Consider the following 22,604-nt stretch of genomic DNA (forward strand, 5'->3'; position numbering starts at 1 on the left):
ATTCTGAATTATTCACCCTGTTCTGTTTATGTAGTGAATAACTTGATATTCTGCTAGGTTGAGACTACAAGTTCTTTAAATGCGCATATATAGCTGTCTGAAGTACTAGCGATGGGTGCCACTTTTGAAGGGCAACAGTCAAAAATGCAGCTATTTAGTCTTAAAAATGAATCTTCAGAAAAATATTACCATTTATAAGTTTATACAACAAATGTGATCTTCAAATTTGAGAAGGCATAAGATAGAGAAGACAAAGTAGAAGAATAGAAATTGAAGAGGCTTTTGGAGACAACCTGCAATATTGTCAGTGCAAGCAGTGAACATTGCGATCTATGTCTAACACTATTCAAAGCATCAGCAGTCATACAGCATTCTTATTTGTAAGCCTGAACAAGGCCAATAAAAGCAGTTACTATTAAAATGGCATTTACACACAGATTCTGATGAGGGAGCCATGCAACTATGTTCTCCCTCCTGTTCCTGACATTGGACAGGATTTGAGCTAGATCGTCAACTAGTGTATACTGGCACCTCTCCAGCAGAACTAATAAGAGTTATGCCACTTATCCCCATAGAGGGGATGGGCTTTTCAGTAGTTAATTACCTGAAAAGTAATCCTATAATATATTTGCTGATATCAAGCTTTGCAGGAAGCATAAAATCTAAACTCATGTTTGTTTTCAGCTCCCTTCTTCGATTAGTGTGCTCTCAGATAAGTTACTTAACTTCTTATATCGCATTCTCATCCTGTAACGTTAATTCTAAGGGAACATGTTTCCTTGACTAAAAATTCACAATACCTAGGAGTGCAAAAATTGCTGCTGCATATTCCTTCTACTGGCACATAGGGCATGCAACAAGCAGCTACTGCTCAAGTAGTGACTATTTTAAGAATGGCACAAAACATGCTAAAGAACTTCTTTAAAACCATCCAGTGTCAAACTTCAAGCTCCTAAAGCATAACAAACAATTTGACTTTCAGGTATTTTTGCTTTCATATGTAGCTGGCTGCTGTTCATCGTCCTGGCAATTGGAGCATGAACACAGTTATCTTGCCCAAACCTTTCGTAGAAATACAAATGAATTTAAACTCGATGTCAGATGCCAGCATTTAGTCATGAGGCAGACATCAGAGTGATTACCACTCCACCATGGGTTCTTCTTCCATACCTCCATTCAGCCACCCCTGCGGGGGGTTACCTGCAATAATTTTTAAGAGCAACACCGATTCATTCACACAGCCATCATGACATCGAGTTGTCCTGCGCTATTAGTATTCCTAAGAGGTTTCATTAAGAGTGAAATGGATATTCCTACTCAAGCACTTGCCTTCCCCTGCGGGACACTGTTTGATGTGCTCTGTAATCCAGCAGCCTCTTTCGCTGTGATGCACCCGTCAGGAAGGTCTGAAGTCTGCCTTTCCTCCTGGGTATCAATTTGCGTTTTACTCCTTTCCTTTCCCTTCTCCAGTTTGAAGATCCTGTCAAAGAAGGTTACTTGTTTCGGCCTTGAGGCAGCCGCATCCCCTCCCTCAGGTGTCACTGGGGCCGTGAGATCGATGTCACGAAGCGATGCCGCTGCCGGGGCCCCGGTCAGGTTTTTATGCGTGCCTTCCTCCCGCGCAGCTGCCGCGGGAACCTCCACGCTCTCACTTGGTGCTTTGTTCACTCCGGGCGCCTCTGAGCTGACATCAAGTTTCGCCGATCCAACTGATGAATCTGTAGCTGGATCTTCAGTACGCCCTGGTACAGACCATGAAAACGCAAAGACAGAGCGGGATTTAGCAGATGGCAGAGCTCTCCTGGCAGCGCTCCCGAGACTCTGCCCGCCCGCGTCGGGAACGGGGCTCTGCTCCATTGTCTTTGGGGAAGAAACGGCCACATTATCCCGGGCAACACTTGCCTTTGCATCCACTGCAAACAGAAGCATAAAACAGTAATTATCCAACACAGCAAAGAAGTTATACTGGTTGTACAATTAATCATGGGGACCTTGCTCTTTAATAAACTAATTCTGAAACGTGGAGCCTTGGGGAGGACCACACAGAGTGCAGCTTGTTTAGAGACCCCGTTGTCTTTTGGTGCTAAATACGAGCTGCTGCTCATCTATCAGACCTGCCCATCTGATTTTCTTTCCTGTCATTCCTCACTGAAGTTGGTGCAAGTTTTATGTTCTCCACAGCCCCTCTCAGCTGCTCAGGTAACAGCCCAGGGTTTTGACTACTTAGCCCAGTGGACATGCTGAGGATATTTTACTTTCCAATTAAAACTAAAGAAGTGATATGCAAAATAAATAAATAAATAATAAAAAAATCAATAAAACTTGACAGTTCTATATTAATGTTACACTTTCCTCCGTCAAAGCTAAATGGGAAAAAAGAATGGAAACTGCAAGGACTGATTTCGTTTCCTGGCTTGCCAAACTCCCCACAGGGCTGTGCAGTCATAACTCATTTCATTCATTTTTCCAACACTGTTCCTTGCCTTGCTGCCTACTCTCCATAGTGCAGTTTCTACTTGCACTTCTCCTCTATTGTCTGTAGGTTAGTTTAAGCCTGATTTGGATACTTATAAATCACATCTGAGCCAGGCTTCTTATCCTTACGTTTCTGACTCTTTTTACCCACAAACAATATGGCTCTTAATTACATTTCCACCCCCTCAAAACTCTCACAAATGATTCCCCCTTGTGTACACACACGGCCATCACACTTCAGGTGTGAAAAAAATCTTTCATCTGAAAAGTATGTTTTATGATTTTATATTACAATGGCCCTTTGATAACACAGCTGAAGTGAAAATCCCTAATGCTGTATATGCAGACAGGAGCAGAAGACTCCTGCTTTACAGGAGACAAAAGAAAAAAAAAATCTTTCTTGTATCTGTTCAGTGAATGGGAGACTGAATCACAGATTATGTGGTGTGAAACCCCAGTAAACAAGAGGTGGCTTGTCAAGAGGTAAACCTTACAGCTCTCCCTCAGCTTGAGCTTCTCTTCCCTACTTTGACTAGAATATATCCGATTTCCCTGTCAATCATAGCCACAGATTTCAAGGATGCATTTAGATCTACGCAATTATAACTGTGAAAACCTGACAGTCTCAAACTGACTTGCTAAATTAGAATTTTAAAATTGTCAGGTTCAGTGCAAAATTGAAATTATTTCAAATGATAATTGTAATAGTCTAGTCAATATTATGCCCTTCACATTTTACATTAACAGAAATAAAACCCCAGATACCAACAAAACCCGACTAAAACGCCTGTCTTCCACAGTACAGATCTTCAGTGTTCAGTTTCATTTTTTAAATTCCTTTTAAAGATAAGCAGAACATTTCAGATCCCAGCTGGCAAAACTACCCCTTAGCTTTTCACAGCAAAATTACCCCAACTTTCCACCATCCCCCACCAAGCATTTTGCATAACGCACAAGCATCAGCAGGCACTGCCGAACGCGTGCCTGTATCCCTTTGATACCGTCCTCCTGCAGCAGCGCCCAAGACCCTGGTCTTATGCAGGAGGAGGACAGAGCCCCAGCATCCAGCCGCGACATCCCCGTCCCCAAGACCTTCGCTCAGTGACCAAGGGTCCCCACGGGACCCTCGTTTTCGCGGTTCTGGGGTGGTCCTGACTAACAGGAGGTGGGAGCTCCCGTAAACCCCAGAGATGAGAAGTGCCGGAGTGTAGCGGCATGTCAGCGTGAATCTCAAGTGACTTTACTGAAATACTTGCCAGCAGTGGAGGCAGGAGCTGACAAAGTAAAGGCTGCGGTGGCAGGATTCACAACTGCGGCCAGCATTTTACCAGCTGCCGGGGAGCTGGCTCCTAACTTCTTTACTTCTAGCATTTTTAATCTGACATTTGCTTTCTTAGTGTGCTTTGGGCCTATGCAAGCACGCAGTGCGCCTCGGTGCAACTTGTTCTGTTCAAGTAAATAGATTTTCACTTTTGTGTGTACTCTAATAGAGAAAATTTCTATCCCTGGATTCTGTCTGTTACTATTCATGTAAGAAAATAACTCGCACTGGCAAGAATCCTTTGCCAGTAATATTCTTCTGCAATATTTCATAAGCACCTATTTCAACGTACTGACATGCAAAAAAAAGGCACAAATAACTAGCTACTCAACCACCTATTCAGCTATTCAGGGCCACTAAGTAGCAGTTAGCTTCCTAAGCCTCCTGTAGTACTATATGAAAAAGTACTGAAGCACTAACTTCTAATTATAGTTGGAAACTTGGGAAGGAAGCAGAAAGCAAACCCTTCCCCAGCTAAAGAAAGCAGAAACAATATCCATTGGAAAATAATTGTAACAGATGCTGAACTTCTGCTTTATGTAACAGATAAAAAATGAAACACAGGAAAACTGTCTTTAGTATAAAAATAGGAATATAAGCTCGTCATTAAGAAAACCAACCAAACAAAAAGTAGCTCATGAACCTATCAAGCCCTTTTATCTCTAATTATCATGGAAGGAATGAAAGACCTGGAAAACATCACTGGCATGAGCTCTGCAGCATCTCTTGTGTCAAAACAGTTCAAACTGTTTTGGGGAAAGTCTGCTCAGACACCAGGCAAAACAGATCCCACCACCAGAGAGGAGACGCTACTGTGGTGGGCTGAACAGAAGAGTTTGACTCATGCCATATTCACAGCAAACTGTGAAGGAGAAAGGCTTTAAAATTGCAGGATTTGGATGAAAAGTGCCTGATATTTTGGTTTTAGAGAGACACAGAAGTGCCATTCTTTCCAAAGTTATGCCACAATCCAGAGGTAGAATTAGGAATAGAAGCAAAACCTACCAAATTCTAGGCCAGGTCTGCAAGTAGATCAAAGCTGCTCACTCTGAATGAGATTAATAACTGCTCTGAAACTAAAATCAATATACAATTTACAGCACTGCTGTGAGGTTGCACTCCATACTACTACTACACAGGCATTTTCCTTTCAAGTATTTAACAAAAGACAGTCACGCTACGGAAGATTTGTCCTTCCTTCCCCTTCACTTCGTCAGGATATGTTAAAAAGGCAAAACTATAGCTGCACAAAGTCCCTCTTCTGTAAGAACACGCTCAAAATAAGGACATTTTTTCTGAAATTTGCTAGATAAGACAGACATTTTTTCCTTGACTTATAAGAAAAACTGTACAGATAAGAGTAATGGTTAGTGCAACGTTATGTCAATGCCATTTCCTTGCTCAGAATTGCTGACAGACTTTCTCCCCTTTCCTTTTGTATCCTTGACTTTAGCATTTTAGGCACTTCCATAGGCCGAGAATGAAGAACAGCGCTGTTTGCTGACACAGACTGGGACCAAGTCTGCAGAATTAGCACTGAATTTTAAAAAGCAAGTGCTTAGGTTTTAATAGACAGAGCCAGCAAATAAAATATTGTAATGGACAAAGCCTTAAGGTGAGCACAGGCCATGTGAACTCCAAATGGACCATGTAGGTATGGAATTATTTCTCTTCATTATGGGAGCTAATGCACCCAGAAGCCCATGGGCAGGCAGCAGAGCTCAGAAAGCATCAGTGTAGAGTGCCTGCAGCAAAGCACCTATTTCACATGTTTTTGGGACCAAGACACAGCACTCTGAGGGAATGGCAGATGCAGGCAGGAATCCTGAGGACGCTAGTGACATGAAAAGAAGTTCAGAGCCACCAGTCTGACATAAAGGAAAAGGCTGCCTGAGCTTTTGTCAGCTGATTTGCTTTTGCTAATCAGTGGGAATATAACCAGACTTCAGGCTGGTGCACATAACAGATGGCAGCCAAACTCCCTCAAGTGGGACCAAAAGCAATTCTGTCCAGCACTTCCAGATTGCCTTCCCTCCTCCTTCACTATAACCCGATTTTCTCTGAAGCTTAGTTTGCTCTTTTTATTCCTGGCAGCAGCCTAAGCTACGTACTAGGTAGGCATCTATTTTTGATGCTCAGTTTGCCCAAGTTAAATCCTTCAAATGCTTTCTTGAAACATGCTCCTTTTCCTTAGCTTTTGATTGCTAGTCTGGTTTCAGCAGTTATATGCACCCTCATGGCTAATACTTACACATAGGGAACATATAAAATAAGGTCCTGTGATGTCTTACATTGGCAGCTTCTCACCTCCTGCTATTTATCCTACTAACTCTTTCATAGCGCAAGTAATATTCAGCTGTTGAATGAGGAACAACTTGAATTGGCAAGGTCTTCAGCATTGATATCTCCTCCTGTAGGCCACTAGCATGTGAACATGCCATAAAAATAAATGCTAGGAGAAAATGTTTTCTGATGATGTTGCTTTTGACAATAGAAAAAAAAATCAGTTTTTTTTTTTTAAACTGAACAAGCCATTAGCTACAAATACAGTTTTACTATCTTTCACTATTTTGAATACAAGCCAGTTACAAACACATATTTTGCTTAGCAATGTATTTATAGTACCACAGCATTATCTTGTTCCCTGGAGTTCAGATAATCATGGAGACAGTGGATTTTAATGGCCAGGAAGGAACCATTATGGGCTACAAGGCAACATTTGGCACTAAAGTCCATCAGTGTAGGCCAACACAATGGATTAGAATAGCCCTGAATGAATTACTGTAGCAAATACCAAGCTTAAAAATCTAAATACCTAGCAACGAAAAGCTAGTTTTCTAATTTACATTTCTGATATATTTTTACAGATATTGTGTAGGTTAATTTTTTCCTTCTGTTATTTAGAACTGAGTTGGTATCACAATGCTACAGTAGATGTAGAATTTTCAGATCTCCCAAGCATACCTTGTGTTTGTGCGGGAGACCCCAAAAAACTGTTGTGACAAGTCTGAGTTTTCAGGAGCATTAAAGAATTCCAAAATAAGACATTTTCCCCCTTTCTTATGAAAAAAGATACTAAAATTATTTTGCAACCTTGCTCAACTATCCCATGTAAATAAAGTTGCCAGTACATTTATGTTCTAAGAATAATTTTCTTTCACTGTTAGCTAGCATTGTTTTTTACCGAACAGATTTACTGGAATTAATGAAAATAGAGGGAGAGAAGCTAGCAGCAAGAATAGTAATGATCATTCTTTAAAAAAAAACAAACAAAAAAACCAAACACAAAACCCAAAACCCTAAAATGCCTTGTGTTTCACACCTTACAGGCACACAGAGTTATTGCAATACACCCTTTCTGTTAGATACTGGCTAGTAGCAGATTTTGCTGAATCAGATTTATCCTCTGGAATAAAGGAGTTGCATCTTAACTGAACTTTTCTTCCTTGTGTAATATTTCTTTTTATGAGCAGGTCATTGTTTTTATATGCGTGTAATTGCCACCCAAATACAAACAATTTTTCCCCCCCATTTTGTCCTCTTGATACATTTCTGCTCTATGTAGTGCAAATCTCAGAGATACATGGCTTTTAGTTCTGGACTTCTTCCCCCTACCTGTTGTCTGCCAAGTACTTATATTAGTTAAAGTTCAAAAAGGCCAACACAAAACATTAGGAAAAGTCAGGAGCAAATATGCTATCCTTTTGCTTGCAAAGCAACATGACATGAAGTAGCAGTAAGGGCATCACTACTATTTAAATGGCATTACAGGAAGAGAAGATGGATGCTGGCACTCCATGCAACGTCTGCAGCCCTGATAATCACTAGGAGCAGGAAAGGCAAGTCATGGAAAGAATCCCTAAGTCCACACATCTGTCAGCCTGTTTGAGCAGAAGCAGCAAATGTACGGAACCAGTTGCCAATCTGCTCACCCAGATGTGAAGCAGATGGTGACGGGGCTCTTCCAAATAACATTACTTCCTTTGGTCATATTAAGTTAACTCTCTGGATTCTTTTTTCATTATATTGGCAGATATAGATTTCATAGACTCATTTATCAACTATACCATTTAATGCACAGCACATGGTCAGATCACTGGCAATCACAGAAATGCAAACTAGCAAGACAAAGACCACAAACATACATCTAACACTATTAATAAAATCCTCTTGCTTCACTTGCTTTTTTTGCAGCTCTTTTGTCTTCTCCAGAAGCGCTCACTTTATGACCTTAAAATAGATTACAGTACGATTTCTTGCATTATTTCATTTTAGAAATACTATCAACTGCATTTTCTATGGGAACAACTTCTATGTCCAAACAGCACTTGCACTTTTATTTCAGCAAGACCTTGATTACATTATACAAACCAGGGAGATTTCAGTGGTATCTAAGTAGTTAATGATTTTAACTGCTTTTTAAACATTAATAAAGTTAAAATATAAGTAATATCACACAAGACAGTTCAATTTTTCAGCTTGCTACTTAAACTGATTTAGTAATTGCATTAATTAGGTAATCCACTTAAGTAAAACAATGCCATATGCTTCATTTTATATATTAAGAGTAAAATGTACACTTATTTTCTAGGTCTTCAGACAGTGTAAATCATCTGGCTTTTATTTACTTCCCAGAAATCTGCTGGTTTACACCAGCAGAAACACACAGCTACAGGCTTTTATTTTCTAGTAGGCAACTGTTTAAACCGACTTATTATAGCTTGATGGCATTAGGAAATTAGCCATGGAACAGAGATTCTAAACTGTAATCAGTACCATCTGCATATTGCCATACCAGTCTGATTATTTTTGTCTAAGCTTAGATTTTTTTTCAACTGGATGTAACAGGCTGAGGGGGTTCTTTTAACAATGAATAATAAAATAATATTTTCTTTCCTCACAGAGATTGGATAAAATTGTTGGGTTTAATTGTATTCTGAAAACAGAAAGAAACCCAATGCAAGGAAAACACTGGTAAAATTAATGTGGCTGAATCTGCAAAGATGTGAGCTGAAGCAACACTGCTCCAAATGAGTGCTGCAGAAAAAGGCTCCAAAGCCAACAAAAGGTGGAAGGAGAAATTAATGAGGTGCTGAAAGGTGAGAAGAGAGACACACATCTGTGGATGAGTGCAATTACCCATGAATATTGGGAGATAACTTTTCAAAACTACTTGGAGCTAAATTTTTAATGCTCAGGCCATGTAGTTCACACCAGATTTTCAAGATGTCAGCACTAGAAGTGGGGCTCGGGTGCTGACAGGCATCTTTCCATGGGGAACCCAGGGTCCAGCCTGCCACTGGTGTGATCACTCCAAAACTTGGTTGCTGTGCTGCTATGACTACCACCCAAATAGGTCTGAAATGGGATGTCCTTACTGAGTAGCAACTTACCCATACCTCCACCAACTATGCAATTTCTACATTAACACCCACGGCTTATACCTAATAGGGGCATATCGATTTTATTTCATTAGTGTACAGAGAAAGAGAAACAAGTTGTCATCACCCCCCATGCTCTAGTTGCCCTGGCAGTAGTCGAGTTATATCTAATATATCCTATAACAGTAACAGGAAAGAGGTGGTCAGGATTACAACATCAGTCTTGTGACACAATTTGAATAAATTCTGGTAAATAGGACTGACCTCTTGGTAATAACATCAGCCATGCTGCATCCCCAGCTGTCACTTATCTAGCTCTACAAATTACTGTGCTATAACCCAAGTTCTCTGGAATTCAAACACGGGCAGTTGACACAGTTAAATTTTGTTTACAAAGGTCTCACTGCAGATTAGACATGCTCTGCTCTCTTCAAGAGAGTCTACTACCTCTAAAATGAGGGCAAGGTAGGTTTCTCTTTATGAAGGGTACCACTAAGGCCCAGCTCAGGATCAGAAGTGGCATTTCACTGCAAAACCTCAGGTCCAGAGGCAATTACGTTGTAACAACCTCACAGCAGGTATAATGCCTACCACCTTACAGTAGGTTTCACAGCCAGTCACTTTTTCTAAATGACAAACAGGACAGAAAAAATATCCCTACATGTATTTCATTGGGAACAAACAATTGTTTGGTATCTTTGAAGTCAAAGCAATGCACCTATTCAAGAACGCAGGACCAGATATAAGAGAACAAGATGGAAATGTTTAGATGAACAAAAACATGCTCACATTTATTTTATCATTTGTTGAAATTGCTACTGAAAGTATCAGAAATATGGCTTCACAAAAAATCGCAGAGGTGGTTCCCAAGATTTTACAATCTTGTGGATGAGAACATGTAGCTAGGACCTGGATTTTATTTTAAATTTTATTTCATTTTTTGGTAACCAGCTTGCAAAGAATTTCATAAAGTTTTCTTTTATTAAAGTTAAATTGCTCAAAACACCCCCAGAAGGCCAAGTGCATGCAGAATGTTTCAAAAGAATGACTTTTATTGCATTCACTAAAATAAGTCCCCCCAAACCAGCTTCCTACTCCCTTCTTTTTCCCTTTTTCAACTTAATACAATATTACTCTGTGCTTTAAATAATTTATACTGATACATTTCTTTTGGGCTTGCATGATTCCATCACCCTTTCCTACACTCGATATGGTAACAACCTGGGGCACTTGGTAAGCACCCCTTAGAGTCATGTAGGTAAAATGCCAGATCAGCAGAGTGAACTCCTGTTGTGCCATCCTCAGGTATCCCTTGAAACACCTTCCTCAAGCTCCTTACAAAGCTTAAATGAATTGAGAAGCATTGAGCTCAATGGTAAGTGGCTCAGCGTTACCTAGCGCAACACAGTAGTCATTTTGCTGGCCCATTACTGTCTTAGCTCCTCTATCCATCCCAAGTTATTCCTTTTCTGCAAAGCTTTGTACTGTTCTAGCCTGCCTATCTTCAGGCATCACTATTAGGCAATTTGGGGATAGACCCTTAAGTCTAGGCCACATTGTTGATTTCTTTTATAAATAGAAAATTATAGGGGGTCTCCATACAAACAGCCCACTTTCTGTATAATACCAGAGTTGTGCCCACTGTGACCGGAGAATGGGTTTGGCAAAGTAAAGCAGCCTGATCAACAGCACAAACATTTGCCTCACAAAGGTTACTTTTCCACAGTAGTTGGGGAATATTTTAAAGCTCAACAAATTCAGTTTCTAGCCTACATAAGTTTACTTTTTTCAATGCATTCAGTCCTCCTCTCCCCACCCCCCTTTTTTTTTATAGTCTACACTGGCTCCAGACCATCAGTTTCCCCACCAGTGGATATTTCAATCTGGCACCTGAGCATAACATCATCACCTGGTAACTCCCTGCTAGCTGCAGGGATGCCATGACATTTATTTAAAGACAACTTGCTCTCCCTTCCACAAACTGCTCTCTTAACTCCAGTCTGCAAACCAGCATTTCATTGTGCCCGCCCCCCCCCCCCCCCCGGCCAAACACAAAACCTCACTAACAGGCCACTGATCCTTGCATCGGTGCCATTGCTACATCGTGCCCCTTTCAAGAGCTCCAATTTGTACTCCTTGCAGCAGCAATTCCTCCAAGGCTTGTTGGAGGCACTATTTCCACCAGAGCCCAGGCAAATGTAGTTTATCACAGGACACCCTGAGGTTTGTGCAGCAACCTGAAAGGGACCAGTGCCAAACCACTCCTGCCCTGTAAAACTTCATGCTAACCAAAATCTTCAGTCCATAAAACCATTTTTTGTGGACCAGATGCAGAACAAAATTCTTAGAACAGTTAAACAAACAGCTTCCAGAGTACTTGGAAAATGTTTTCCTAATTTACTTTTTGTAATCTTTAAACTTTCAAGCATCTGAAAAGCCACATCTGCTATTTCACAAGTAAGAGTTGAAACATGGGTTCATCTTAATTTGAGACCATGCACCAATATTTATTGTTGCTCCACTATATACCTCTCTGCCTGTCTGGTGGCAAAAGAAGTGCAAATAGGCCACCCTTTCCCAGTACATACCTTCACCATTCATTGCAGGAGAATGCGTCTGAACAAATGCTGCAGATCCATTTTTAATATTGTCAGGAGATTCAGATAGAGCCTGAAATAGCAAATAATACAGTTCTTTGGACCAGGCACATCATGGGATTTAAAAATTTGCAATATGCAATAACCAGAGAAGGTGAGAATGGGCAGTTCTTGCTTACCTGATAGCTCTTTACCGTGCACATATTGTCTTCTTCAGCTTCCTCTGGGACACTCATTGTATTCCCCATAGTTCCTGTAAAATGGAGGGGAAAAAAACCCCAAATAACCCCTTCTTTCTCATTAATATGAATTTACCACCTAATTCAAATTAAGAAACAGCCAATGGTGACAGACTTTGACAGGCTGTTTAAATTCCTAATGAACCCCCAGCTCCTTTCCCAAAGGTACCTGCCCTAGTCATCAATCTGCACCAACCAGTCCTTCTCAAACCCAGTTAAGCACAGGGGCTCACAGCTGGTCACTAAAAACAGTACAAGCTAACAAACTTTTCTTGTTTGTTAAGGAAAACTGGATGCAGTCACACCTGCAGCATTTGTTAGGACTCAGTAGATAATAAGATGGAGTTAGCAGCAGAATAAAGAGAAGATGACCAAAATATATGAATAAATTACAGCAGCTTGGTGGGGATTTATATTTTCGCTTGGGTTTCATTTTAAAAAAAAAGAAGAGAAAAAAGAGGCAGCATGTAAAGATATCATGCATGTAAACTCTGAAAAATTAGGCCTTTGATGTCCTGTGGTTATGTATAACAAAACCTCTGGGAAAAATTCTCACCTGTGGCTGTGGAAGTATTTGGCTTGCTCTAGACAGCTTTGCCAGTCAACTGCAGCTCACAGAAGTAACCCCGCTACATTTTCTTGGCTAGTTCAAACGCTGCCAAGACTGTAGCTGCAGCAAGTCGGGGACAACACGAACCAGCCACCACAGCGTTCGTCTGTGGTCCTGGATGTCTTTTTTGAGCATCCTGCGTTGCCACAGGTGCAGCACTATTGATACCCAAACTTTTTAGTTTAAAATGGCTTTCCTATGTTCGCACCTACTGGAGTCATGGCTCTCACTACAATACAGGCATAATCTTAGCTAGTTAATGACTATTAGTCCATAGATAATTCAACACTTAGTGAAACTGTTCTGATTTCTTTAAACTTTGGTTCAGGAGCAATGCATTTGATTCAATTTTAGCCTTTTTGCTATGTATGAGTACACACAAGCCTGTTGGGTTTTTTGGTTTTTTTTTTTTTTTTTTTTTTTCTTCTTTTCCTCTTAATTTAGAATACATTTATGTACCCTCTGAGCTTGCTATGCTTTAGGACTGTAAATTCTTTGGGGCCTGTCCTAGTTTTGGCTGGGAGAGTTATTCTTCTTCCTAGTAGCTGGTATGGTGTTATTTTTGGATTTAGTATGAGAAGAAAGTTGATAACATACTGATGTTTTCAGGTGTTGCCAAGTAGTGTTTATACTAAGTCAAGGATTTTTCAGCTTCTCATGCCCAGCCAGCGAGAAGGCTGGAGAAGCACAAGAAGTTGGGAGGTGAAACACCCAGGGCAGCTGACCCAACCTGGCCAAAGGTATACTCCATACCATGGCATGACACGCCCAGTATATAAATTGGGGGGACCTGGTTGGGGGCGGGGGGACAGGGCAGATTGCTGCTAGGGAACTAACTGGGCATCAATTGGTGAGTGGTGAACAACTGCATTGTGCATCACTTATTTTGTATATTCCTATTATTATTATTATTGCCATTATAATTTTGGTGTTATTATCATTATTAGTTTCTTCCTTTCTGTCCTATTAAACTGTTCCTATCTCAGCCCACGAGTTTTACTTTTTTCCTGATCCTCTCTCCCATCCCACTGGGTGGGGGGGAAGCGAGCGAGCGGCTGCGTGGTGCTCAGTTGCTGCCTGGGGTTAGACCATGACAAGACCAAACACACTCCCCACAACATGGTTGAAGGGCAAATCAGGCTGAAGTCAAGAGGAAGGTTCCTATTGACTTTGGCTCAGGATATATATGTATATATACTGTTAAAGCTACACAAATAAACAATAAGGAGAAACTATTCTAAGGCACACCTTGAAGGAGTAAGGTCTCCAAAGAGAGGAAGGCAGAGGGCTGGAGCCAGCTCCAGCCTGAGTGCTCTTGCTGTTGGATGTCCTGCACAGCCACCACGGGTACCAAGTGCTCTTCTGTTTTATTATTGCTCTGGTTTATGCCTGTATGAATCAGTGGAGGAGCTGAGATAAGGGTGAGAGCAACTTCTTTAGTGTTTTAATTAAACAACCCTTGGCAATTGGAGAAAAGAAGGAAAAGAGTAGTTTTGCTAAATCTCGCTCGCTAGAATTTGAATGCAAGAACTGGGAGCAGCTCTCCTTTCAGCCCACAGCCCCAGGTGTCTGCTTCCAGTTACTATTTACAGAGCTCAAGCTGGTTGTGGTTTTTTTCCTAACCTCAATCTACAAACCTTTGCTTTACAGGGATGGTCCAGATCTGGCTTCTATTTTATGCTGCATCTTAGCTGATGTAAAATCTAAGCTGGGCCTCTCTCCAGAGATGGTTATTGTTCTCTGCGAAGTGCCTAATGCCGCGCTGAACGGCCCCCACTGATGCTGAAACATGAACTGCAGTGGTGTGCTGCTGAGAATGGCTGCATAAATAGTGGCTGTAGGACTGAGCCTTGATTTCAGAGTAAAGAGTTATTTTACAGGGTTTTTATCTTCTCAGCTGATATTTCCACTATAAATCAGAACTTCTGATTTATGGTGGAAAACAGCCAACATTTCCCCATGGATGTACAATGGCCTCTTGTCCTTGCTATGTAATTCTGTTTCCTAGCAACTTTAAGCATTATCCTATCGGAAGAGAAGAAAACAAGATTCAAATCCTACTGCTTAGTCTCGATGGTAAATTTAGTATCTGGTTGAATCTGGAGGATTTACTTTTGTTTTCCATTCACAAGGCCGCCTGGTTTATGCCAGGAGACAACTTAAGCAGAGGATGGAGTATTTGCAGGTTACGTGCTTCCTTTTTCACATGTGCTGTCAAATCAGTACATATCCACAGGGAGTGAGAGAAACAAATTCCTTTTTTTTTTATATAATTTATTTATTTTGACAATGATTTGTAGCTTTATTCTCAATTGCTCCAGTTTCCTGTTGATGCAACTCTACTCACGTCAGGTGAGTTATCTTTAACTGATACAGAGCAGAGATCACAGGCTCTGGTGTCTGGCATATGTTGCTCTAGGAGAGATTACCCATTCTCTACAGTGAATTTATAATTCTCACTGAAATAAAACACACACGGTGGTTATGTGAAATTTTTAAAGGTTTTTCACTCACCAGAACCCTCTCTCGCATAGAAAGCTGGACAAGACTTGGAGGCTATTTTTCCTAAAAATGGGACAAACTTGCTACATAACCCTCTAGGGAATATGATCCCAAAACGCCAAATGCAGTTCTCCACCATGCACATATATAATATGTCTTCAGACTTTTTCCTTCCTTGCAACAGCAATTGATTATTGTATTGCACTGGGTTTTACACTGTATGAGCGGTATTGCAACTGCACGTTTGGCATGCTCTGGGGCAAAGTGGCTACTGAAGAAAGGTGACAAGCCTGTGGCCATTCCTCTGGGTACAGAGCTCAGTCAACCCCACAGTCTCACAGTCCCGGCCCAGATTCTTCAGTAAAATTAGGAAGATAGGTATGTATGTGTGCTTCTGCCCTATTTTAAAGAAAAAATGAAAGGTCACTGCCACCTATAGACAAAACTGAGTATCAGCAGAAGTGATAATACACACATACAAAATGGTATCACATTGGCAGAGTTTCAAGTTGCCAAGCAAGTAATGTCACAGCTATTCGTTGCTGCCATTGCATCTAGAAATTGCTGCTGTAAAGAATATTGCACCTGATTGCACTCATATGTGTCTCTAGAGCTGCATAAATAAGCTACTCCAATTCTGTCATTAACATAAAATGGTTATGTTTTTTCCCTAAGTGTTCAGGCCTCTAGTTTATATGAACAAATCCATTTTTCTCTCATTTGAAACACCTTCTGTTGAAGCTAAAATTACTAAATGTGGAGCCAAAGAGGTTTTCTGAAAAATAAGGGGCTCCCACAAAGCTCTCATTTGGTGTCTTTTTTCACCAATGAGTTTACGAAGACCACCATTTTGAACGTGGGCTGCCAAAAGCTAAGCACCAAGCCCCATCTTGGCACCCAGCTAAAATCCTCACAAGCAAATGGGTTTGTAAAAGATGCTGAGGACTCCCAGTGTGGAGTCACTTGCCTGAGAACTGCGAGTCTTGGGGAACTCTCAGGATCTGGCCACATGCTCATTTCTAGTGGGCAGAATCAGAGACTGTCAATCACTGAGGACCTCTGTCCAGCTGGGAACCCTACGCTATCTCTTGGGATGCTGACTTCGAGTCTCCATTGGGTGGTTTTGGTTTGTCTCGGTTGTTAATCATGGTTATTTATTAGTGGTACAATCACCGGGCAGGACCTATTTGTGTCCTTCATTCTATGTCTGAAAAGCACAAAGCTGGTCTCTGTAGTAAGCTGTGAGTATGGAGCAAACCTCCACTAGACCTGGGAGGTGTTGTTGGCAAGATATCTATTTTATGAGAGGAGATTTGACAACATTTACAGAGACAAGACAATTTTCAGAGATTGAGAGAGGAAAAGAGATGATCCTGATGAAAGAACTTTTTTCAAAATGAGAAGAAAACCCTTAGAAGTTGAGAGGAATGGGAGTAAGCTCATTCTCATCCTTAGGCTTCCTTTCTAGATACAGGGGTTTTTAAGTTTCAAACATATTATCCCTGGGGGGGGGGGCTCATTCAGACCAGCTGGAATGCAGCCCGACTGGTTTAAAAAGGAACATGAACTACCAGCCTCCAGATCAGACACAGCTCTGAAACAGTTCCTTTCCCAAATTATGCTCCACTGCTTCTATTGTAATGCAGAAAATAATTGTATTTTTTAGATTTTTTTTAACTTTAGATGAACTGTAGTGTGCCCCGACCATGAGCTCAAGGCTTGGTAAAATTCTCCTTTTTCTCTCACTCTCAAAAACAATTGTTTTGGTCCTGGCAGAGTGGTAAAACCTTTGAAAACTATGAGAGAAAATTATGACAAAATCCATGATCTACTGTGTACTCTGGCTAAAGCCAGATAAGCCTGACCTTTCTAATGTACTGACCAACCTAGAATATTACAATGACCTGTCACAGTATCTATTAATAAAAAAAGTACACAATTAATTCTTCACTAAAACTTGCCACATGTTGTACTTAAATGTCAGAAAAAATAATCAACTTTACTTAGTTCTCTTTGCATCTCATTTCATTATAGATATGTGCACTCTGCAGGTGTCGCGGAAAGACTTAAATAAACTTGTGTATATTCCAGAGGCAGAGGAAGGACCTAGCGTGCGTTAATTCATGCAAAAACCAGCCTCCATTATGGCCGCAGGGCAAGGACTGGATCCTCAGCTCTTTAGACTGTCCCTGCCCTTTCTCCTGCCTCTCCGAAAACAGGTGAACATGGGCACGTGTCAGTGTCCAGCTAGAAAAGCAGAAGCTCCTGCTCTGATTCATCTGGAGACAAGGAAGGACTAGCAATAGGACAGAGTTTTAGAAAGTCTCCTTACCTTCCTTCAGTGCAGGTCTCAATTGCTCTCCTGCAGAAAAAAGATAACTCAGACACGTGTTGGGTATGATGAAACCAGGGGACAAACGCATCTGAGCATCGTCAGTGGCTAAGGGGGAGAAGCGGACACACAATAGACAGCAGTGGAGGGACAGGGGAAGGAAAGATTGAGATGACTCACCTAGAGCAAACAAGGAACACCCAAGAACAATATGAATAGCAACCTGGCAGCTGCCCGTGCATCCAGGACATGCAGAATTACAGTCCTTAAGGCTCTAGGGGCAGTTTTTAATACAATTCTTTCAGCCACTCTGCATTGTAGCCAAATGGGAAAAGTAAAATAGTTCAAACATTCACACCCTGGGCTTTCAGGGAGGGAACAGTTCAACAGTGCTGCAGAGGTGAACAATCCCAACCTGGCTGGTAGAAACGGGCTGTCAGAAAGTTGATCCTTTTGTTCTTCTGTTCTTTTGCAGAAAAACCCGGTGCAGAGAAAGGGAAAATTTATACCAGGCGCTTTAAAGCCCAGACAAAATAAGCGAAGCACTTGCAGGAGCTCCCAAGATCATTTAGCACAAGAGCGCATGCAGGACTCTGCTCAAGCGTGGGACAGAAGTGGCAGCAGAAGAAGAGCAAAAGCAAAAACCCAAGAAAAGCCAAACCACCAGCAGCAGGAGTTACCTGGGAGAGGACAGCTGGGGCACCCAGCACCCCTGGGAGCAGGAGCTGGTCGGAGCGAGATGCCGCTCACCCAGCCCCACGGCTCTGCCCCTGCCTCTGCCGCCCGTAATCAGCCCAGGGAGTGCTCACAAACACTGGGTGCCAACACACAGAGGGGTGGAGTAGTCCACCTTCCTAGCCCTTCTCAAAATATTTTCTGGTCTTGAGCATTCTGGCCACCCAAACCTGTTCAAATACATACTTGACTTTATGGCTGCAGGGCAGCTCAACACAGACAGTCTGTTGTTAGAAATCACGACTGTGCTGAACACCTAAAAACCCCTTCCAAATACAGATTTTTCCCACAACGGCAGAAAAAACCAAAGTACATTTAATGACATGACTGCTGTAGTCAAAGTGGATCTTAATATCCTTCCATAATGTGCAAATGACTAAGTGTTTATATTTTAAACCTATTGTCACAATTTATTGCTCCCTTACGTGAGTCACTAAGCCCACGCTCAGACTGGAGGTGTCTGGAGCAGGACAGGCTTTTTGTTCTGAGTTTTCACACCACCTCAGCCAATAATACTTGGTTTCGGGAACTGGGGTTCCCACAGGCTGTCACAATACCAACAAAAAATTCCTTATTTTATAGTTTGAGAAAGCGATAGCAAAGAGTTGTGAAAGACTTACGCAGGGCGATACCATAAACCAGTTTGGGGACTGGCTGGAGCTCCTGTTGAAAGGCTCAGAGCGACCATGCTCCTCCCCAGCACAGCTGGTGACAGCAGCAATGCTGTTAACACTGTCATGATGTGAAGATACTAAAAGCACAATGTCAACTTCTCCTTAATTATTAATGAAATATCCCGAGGCCAGGGGTTCCCAGAATTTCTCTTTAAGCTTCCTTTCATCCAAGCCCGGTGTACATAGATCACTTGGCTGTCAGCTTCAAGTGTTCAGATATATTAATCAGCTTGTTTCAAGTAGTGCGTTGTCTGCGCAGTATATTTCTCCAGATTCAAATAAACTGGAAAACCATTGCAATCCCCATGATCTTTTTCCCAATTGATTTATATCATCCAGAAGGCACTTTCATTTCTGTGTTGCTTTATGGTTTTTAAAATAATTCTGTTGTTAGTCATGGTAAAGAAACAGAAACAGATCTGTAAAAAAGGTGATGTGCTGGCTGTGAATGGTGTCAGATGTTTCAGAGGACAATGAGGAAACTGTAAGCATGGAAACAGAACTTCTGATTACATCCACCACCTCAGCAGTGCATGGGAAGGTGAGTGGATATTCTGATTCCCTGAGGTCTTCAAGCATTGGGTCAAGCATCTTTATCATTTTTGCCTTATTTTATCACCTTAGGTATTGCAAATCTTTGCCTACTACAAGCTCAGAAGATACCCAAGTTCAGTCTCATAATCTTGTCCAGAGAAAGGATATGATTTTGTGAAGGGTCTCTGGATGGCACATGTGTTCGTGACAACAAAACTTATCTGTGGGCTAAGGCACGAAATACCAACCTGGCTATGAAACCAGTCACCATTCATTGACTCTGGACTAGTTTTCATTCACCTTTTTTTGTGTGTGTGTGTCTTTCTCCTTGGGTTTAAATATTATCATGAAATAATTCTGAAATGCAGGATGTAAATATTTAATTCCAGAATTACTTAATTTCTTTAAGAAAATGTCATTAAGATTCAGTATATGTTTGCACCATATTTTGCTTTCCATGAATCAACTTGCTCCTAAAATGTCACAAAATTCAGCCTTAAAAACTAAATGTGCATCATGAAAAAAATAATTTGGATTATCACGTACTTCGCCTTACGGCACGTGCTGTGAATATAAGAATAAAAATATTGCTTTTCCTCAAAAAAGGCTATTCTTAGAATTGAGCCCAAACAGATGGTAGTTTGGGCTATTGCTGAAGGATGTTTGTATGCTTTCCTTTATTTTCCACAGAATTGTGTTTGCCATTATTCATCCAGGCATTTTTTCCCCATCATGACCTGAATTGCGCAGGAATAATTAAGATACTTTTAAAAGAAAAGGTCACTGCCTAGCTTTGGGCATTTAACATAAGTGCTTAAGTGGGGGGAGAAACCTCCTTTGGATGCTACATAGGCTGTGCTGGACAAATCAGGAGGTTGCTGTGATAGCCATCTGAAGTGCCTTTCTCAAGTCCAATCCCTGAATTTTGGCAGCTGAGTTGGACGCCTGCAACCAGTCAATCTGAATACTCTCAGTGTCCCCATGTGTCTTTCCACAGTATCAAGGCCATTTGTGTTGAGATCAAAGCCATTTCTCCCCTCCTCCTCGTTGCTCATCCTTCTCTGACCTGGTTTGGCAGCACTTACAACAACAGAAATAACTACAGCAAATATCAGAGGAAATGTCTTTCTGCTGTGACTCCTCCAGCATTAGTGCAATTACACTGAGAGCTAATTTGATGTGCAGTCGTGGAGATGCTATTCTTGATTACACTGGTGCAACCTTATTAAATTAGAGAGATCAGAGTGAGGTTTATACCGATTTAATTTTTCCCAGTTATGTGATCCTAATGGACAATTAACCATCCATTCTTTGAGGTATATTTCAGCTCTGGTTTTACTACTCCTTTACAGCCATTTCAAAGACATCCCACGAATTCATCAAGGACAGACCAAAGGGGCAGACGGTGAGTTTTGTTTTGCCTCATGCTTGGGAATTATTTAGCTGGGTGGCAGGGGAGGGAGGGTGATGGGCACAGAGGAGAATCCTCTCCAAAGCAGAGGGAACTGTGTGCTTCTTTCATGATTTCTCAGTGATCAAAATGCTATTTTTTCTACCTAAAATCTATAATGAAACTGTCACCAAATAAATCTTTCTCCCCTGCAGGAAATGCTCAGCTTGTGCATCTGACAGCTGCATAAAACTTCCTGTTAATTAACGGCACAGAGCTCCCAACAATTATATATGATTAGCCAGCTTCTTTTACTACTGTCCAGAATGAGAGCCAACACCATTGGAATATTGACAATTGAGCAGATTAATATTGGTCTATATTTGCATCTGCTTTTGCTATGTATACTCTTGAAAGGGGCTGACGTGTTAACTTAAGGTGAGGACTTCCATCTGGCTGTTACGGTCAAGGTTTATTTAGCCGAGCAGGAGGTTATGAGCAGCAATACACCCTTTGCAACACTAGAGAGAGCTGAGAGAAGGAACCTGCAGGAGAACAGCTAAGGAAAAAAAAAAAAATTGGGCATAATTCCAGTCAAATTCTGACAGTTTCAGACAAAATACAAACGAAGCTTTGACTCAGCCTTTCCCATTTCAGTCCCAGGAGGATGGATGAAGTGAGTCACGCACTTCCTTCTTCTTTCAGATGAGGGACGGCCAGCCCAATATTTACATTGCTTAATTTACCCTGGATCTCAAGCGGGGAGAGCCGTGTGAGCCACCTAAATCCCAGAGCCAGGCCAGCCCCTGGCAGGACCCTCAGCACCCGGGCAGGATTGGGCTGACTGCCCCAGGGGTGACACACCGGCCTCTGAGGCCTGCGGGGTTTGTCCTGCACCGATGCCTGAGTAACAGCCGTAAACAGGGATGAGTTGTGAAATAAAAGATGCTTTTTACAGTGAGAAGTTCCAAGGTCGCCGAGTTCGATTTCATTCCTGTCCAAGAAGACCGTGGAAAGGGTAAATTGGGTGCATTTCTGCCGCCTCTGGTCAGAGAAACAGGCTGAGGTACAAGGAATCCAGCGGGCCTGCAAGTCTGAAGTAGGTGATTTGGTTCCAGCCAGCGCTGGAAGGAAGCAGACACCAAAGTAAATGGAGTTGGTGACGTAGAGTCGTTTCTCAAGAAAACTCAATAAATCTGTCAGGAGATACATAACCCTCTCCCCTTCCACCATTCTGTGGCTTCAGCTTAATCTGAACGTCCAAACCAAATTTAATATCATCTGAATATCCCAGTGGGAATTTTCCCCAATGAAAATGTTGGCAAATGCGTCATTTAATACCATGTCTCAGGGAAGGCTGTCCTGGCAGTGAGTGTTTTGCACGCTGGCACAGTCATTTCAGAAAAAAGGGAGACACTCTGTCCCCTCCAACACTTCAGTGCAGATGGCAAACGGCAAAGAACACAGCAACTCTTTGTCTTCAGATGTAACTTTGCATTTCTGAGAAACTTTGAGTGAGACTTCTGAGGTTCAGATTTGTCAGATCAATATAAGTAACTTCAGTAACGCACCGTAGAGTATGTTTCTAGAAACTCAGAGGCAGTGCAATGTCTGATGTTGTTACAGACCTGGGGCTTCAATCACTGATGTACCCCAAAATAAGATGCTGGTACTACTAAACACTTGATCCCTGGAGTGAAATCCATAATCCTTGGGACAGACATGAGCTTGAAAGATGGTGCAGAGGCAGAGTCAGGCACATCACACCAGCAATGCAAGCATCCCCATCTTTCGGAGAGCAGGTGCTATTTTGA

The 22,604-nt window shown here is 41.7% G+C and overlaps 1 protein-coding gene across 1 annotated transcript in view; it reads right to left on the reverse strand.

Moving 5' to 3' along the window:
• The window catches only part of BCAS1 (brain enriched myelin associated protein 1), a 55,739-nt gene extending 38,190 nt beyond the window's left edge, over nucleotides 1–17,549 (reverse strand). The window contains exons 1-4 of the mRNA XM_049816292.1: nucleotides 17,458–17,549; nucleotides 11,954–12,027; nucleotides 11,766–11,847; nucleotides 1,330–1,913 (exon numbers count right to left, since the gene is read on the reverse strand). Coding sequence (XP_049672249.1) covers nucleotides 1,330–1,913; nucleotides 11,766–11,847; nucleotides 11,954–12,027; nucleotides 17,458–17,548 — 831 coding nt within the window. The 5' untranslated portion in view covers nucleotide 17,549. The remainder of the gene's footprint in view (nucleotides 1–1,329; nucleotides 1,914–11,765; nucleotides 11,848–11,953; nucleotides 12,028–17,457) is intronic.
• Nucleotides 17,550–22,604: the final 5,055 nt, after the last annotated feature.

The sequence above is a fragment of the Accipiter gentilis genome, chromosome 14 (genome assembly GCF_929443795.1).
Source record: "Accipiter gentilis chromosome 14, bAccGen1.1, whole genome shotgun sequence".
NCBI lineage: Eukaryota > Metazoa > Chordata > Aves > Accipitriformes > Accipitridae > Astur > Astur gentilis.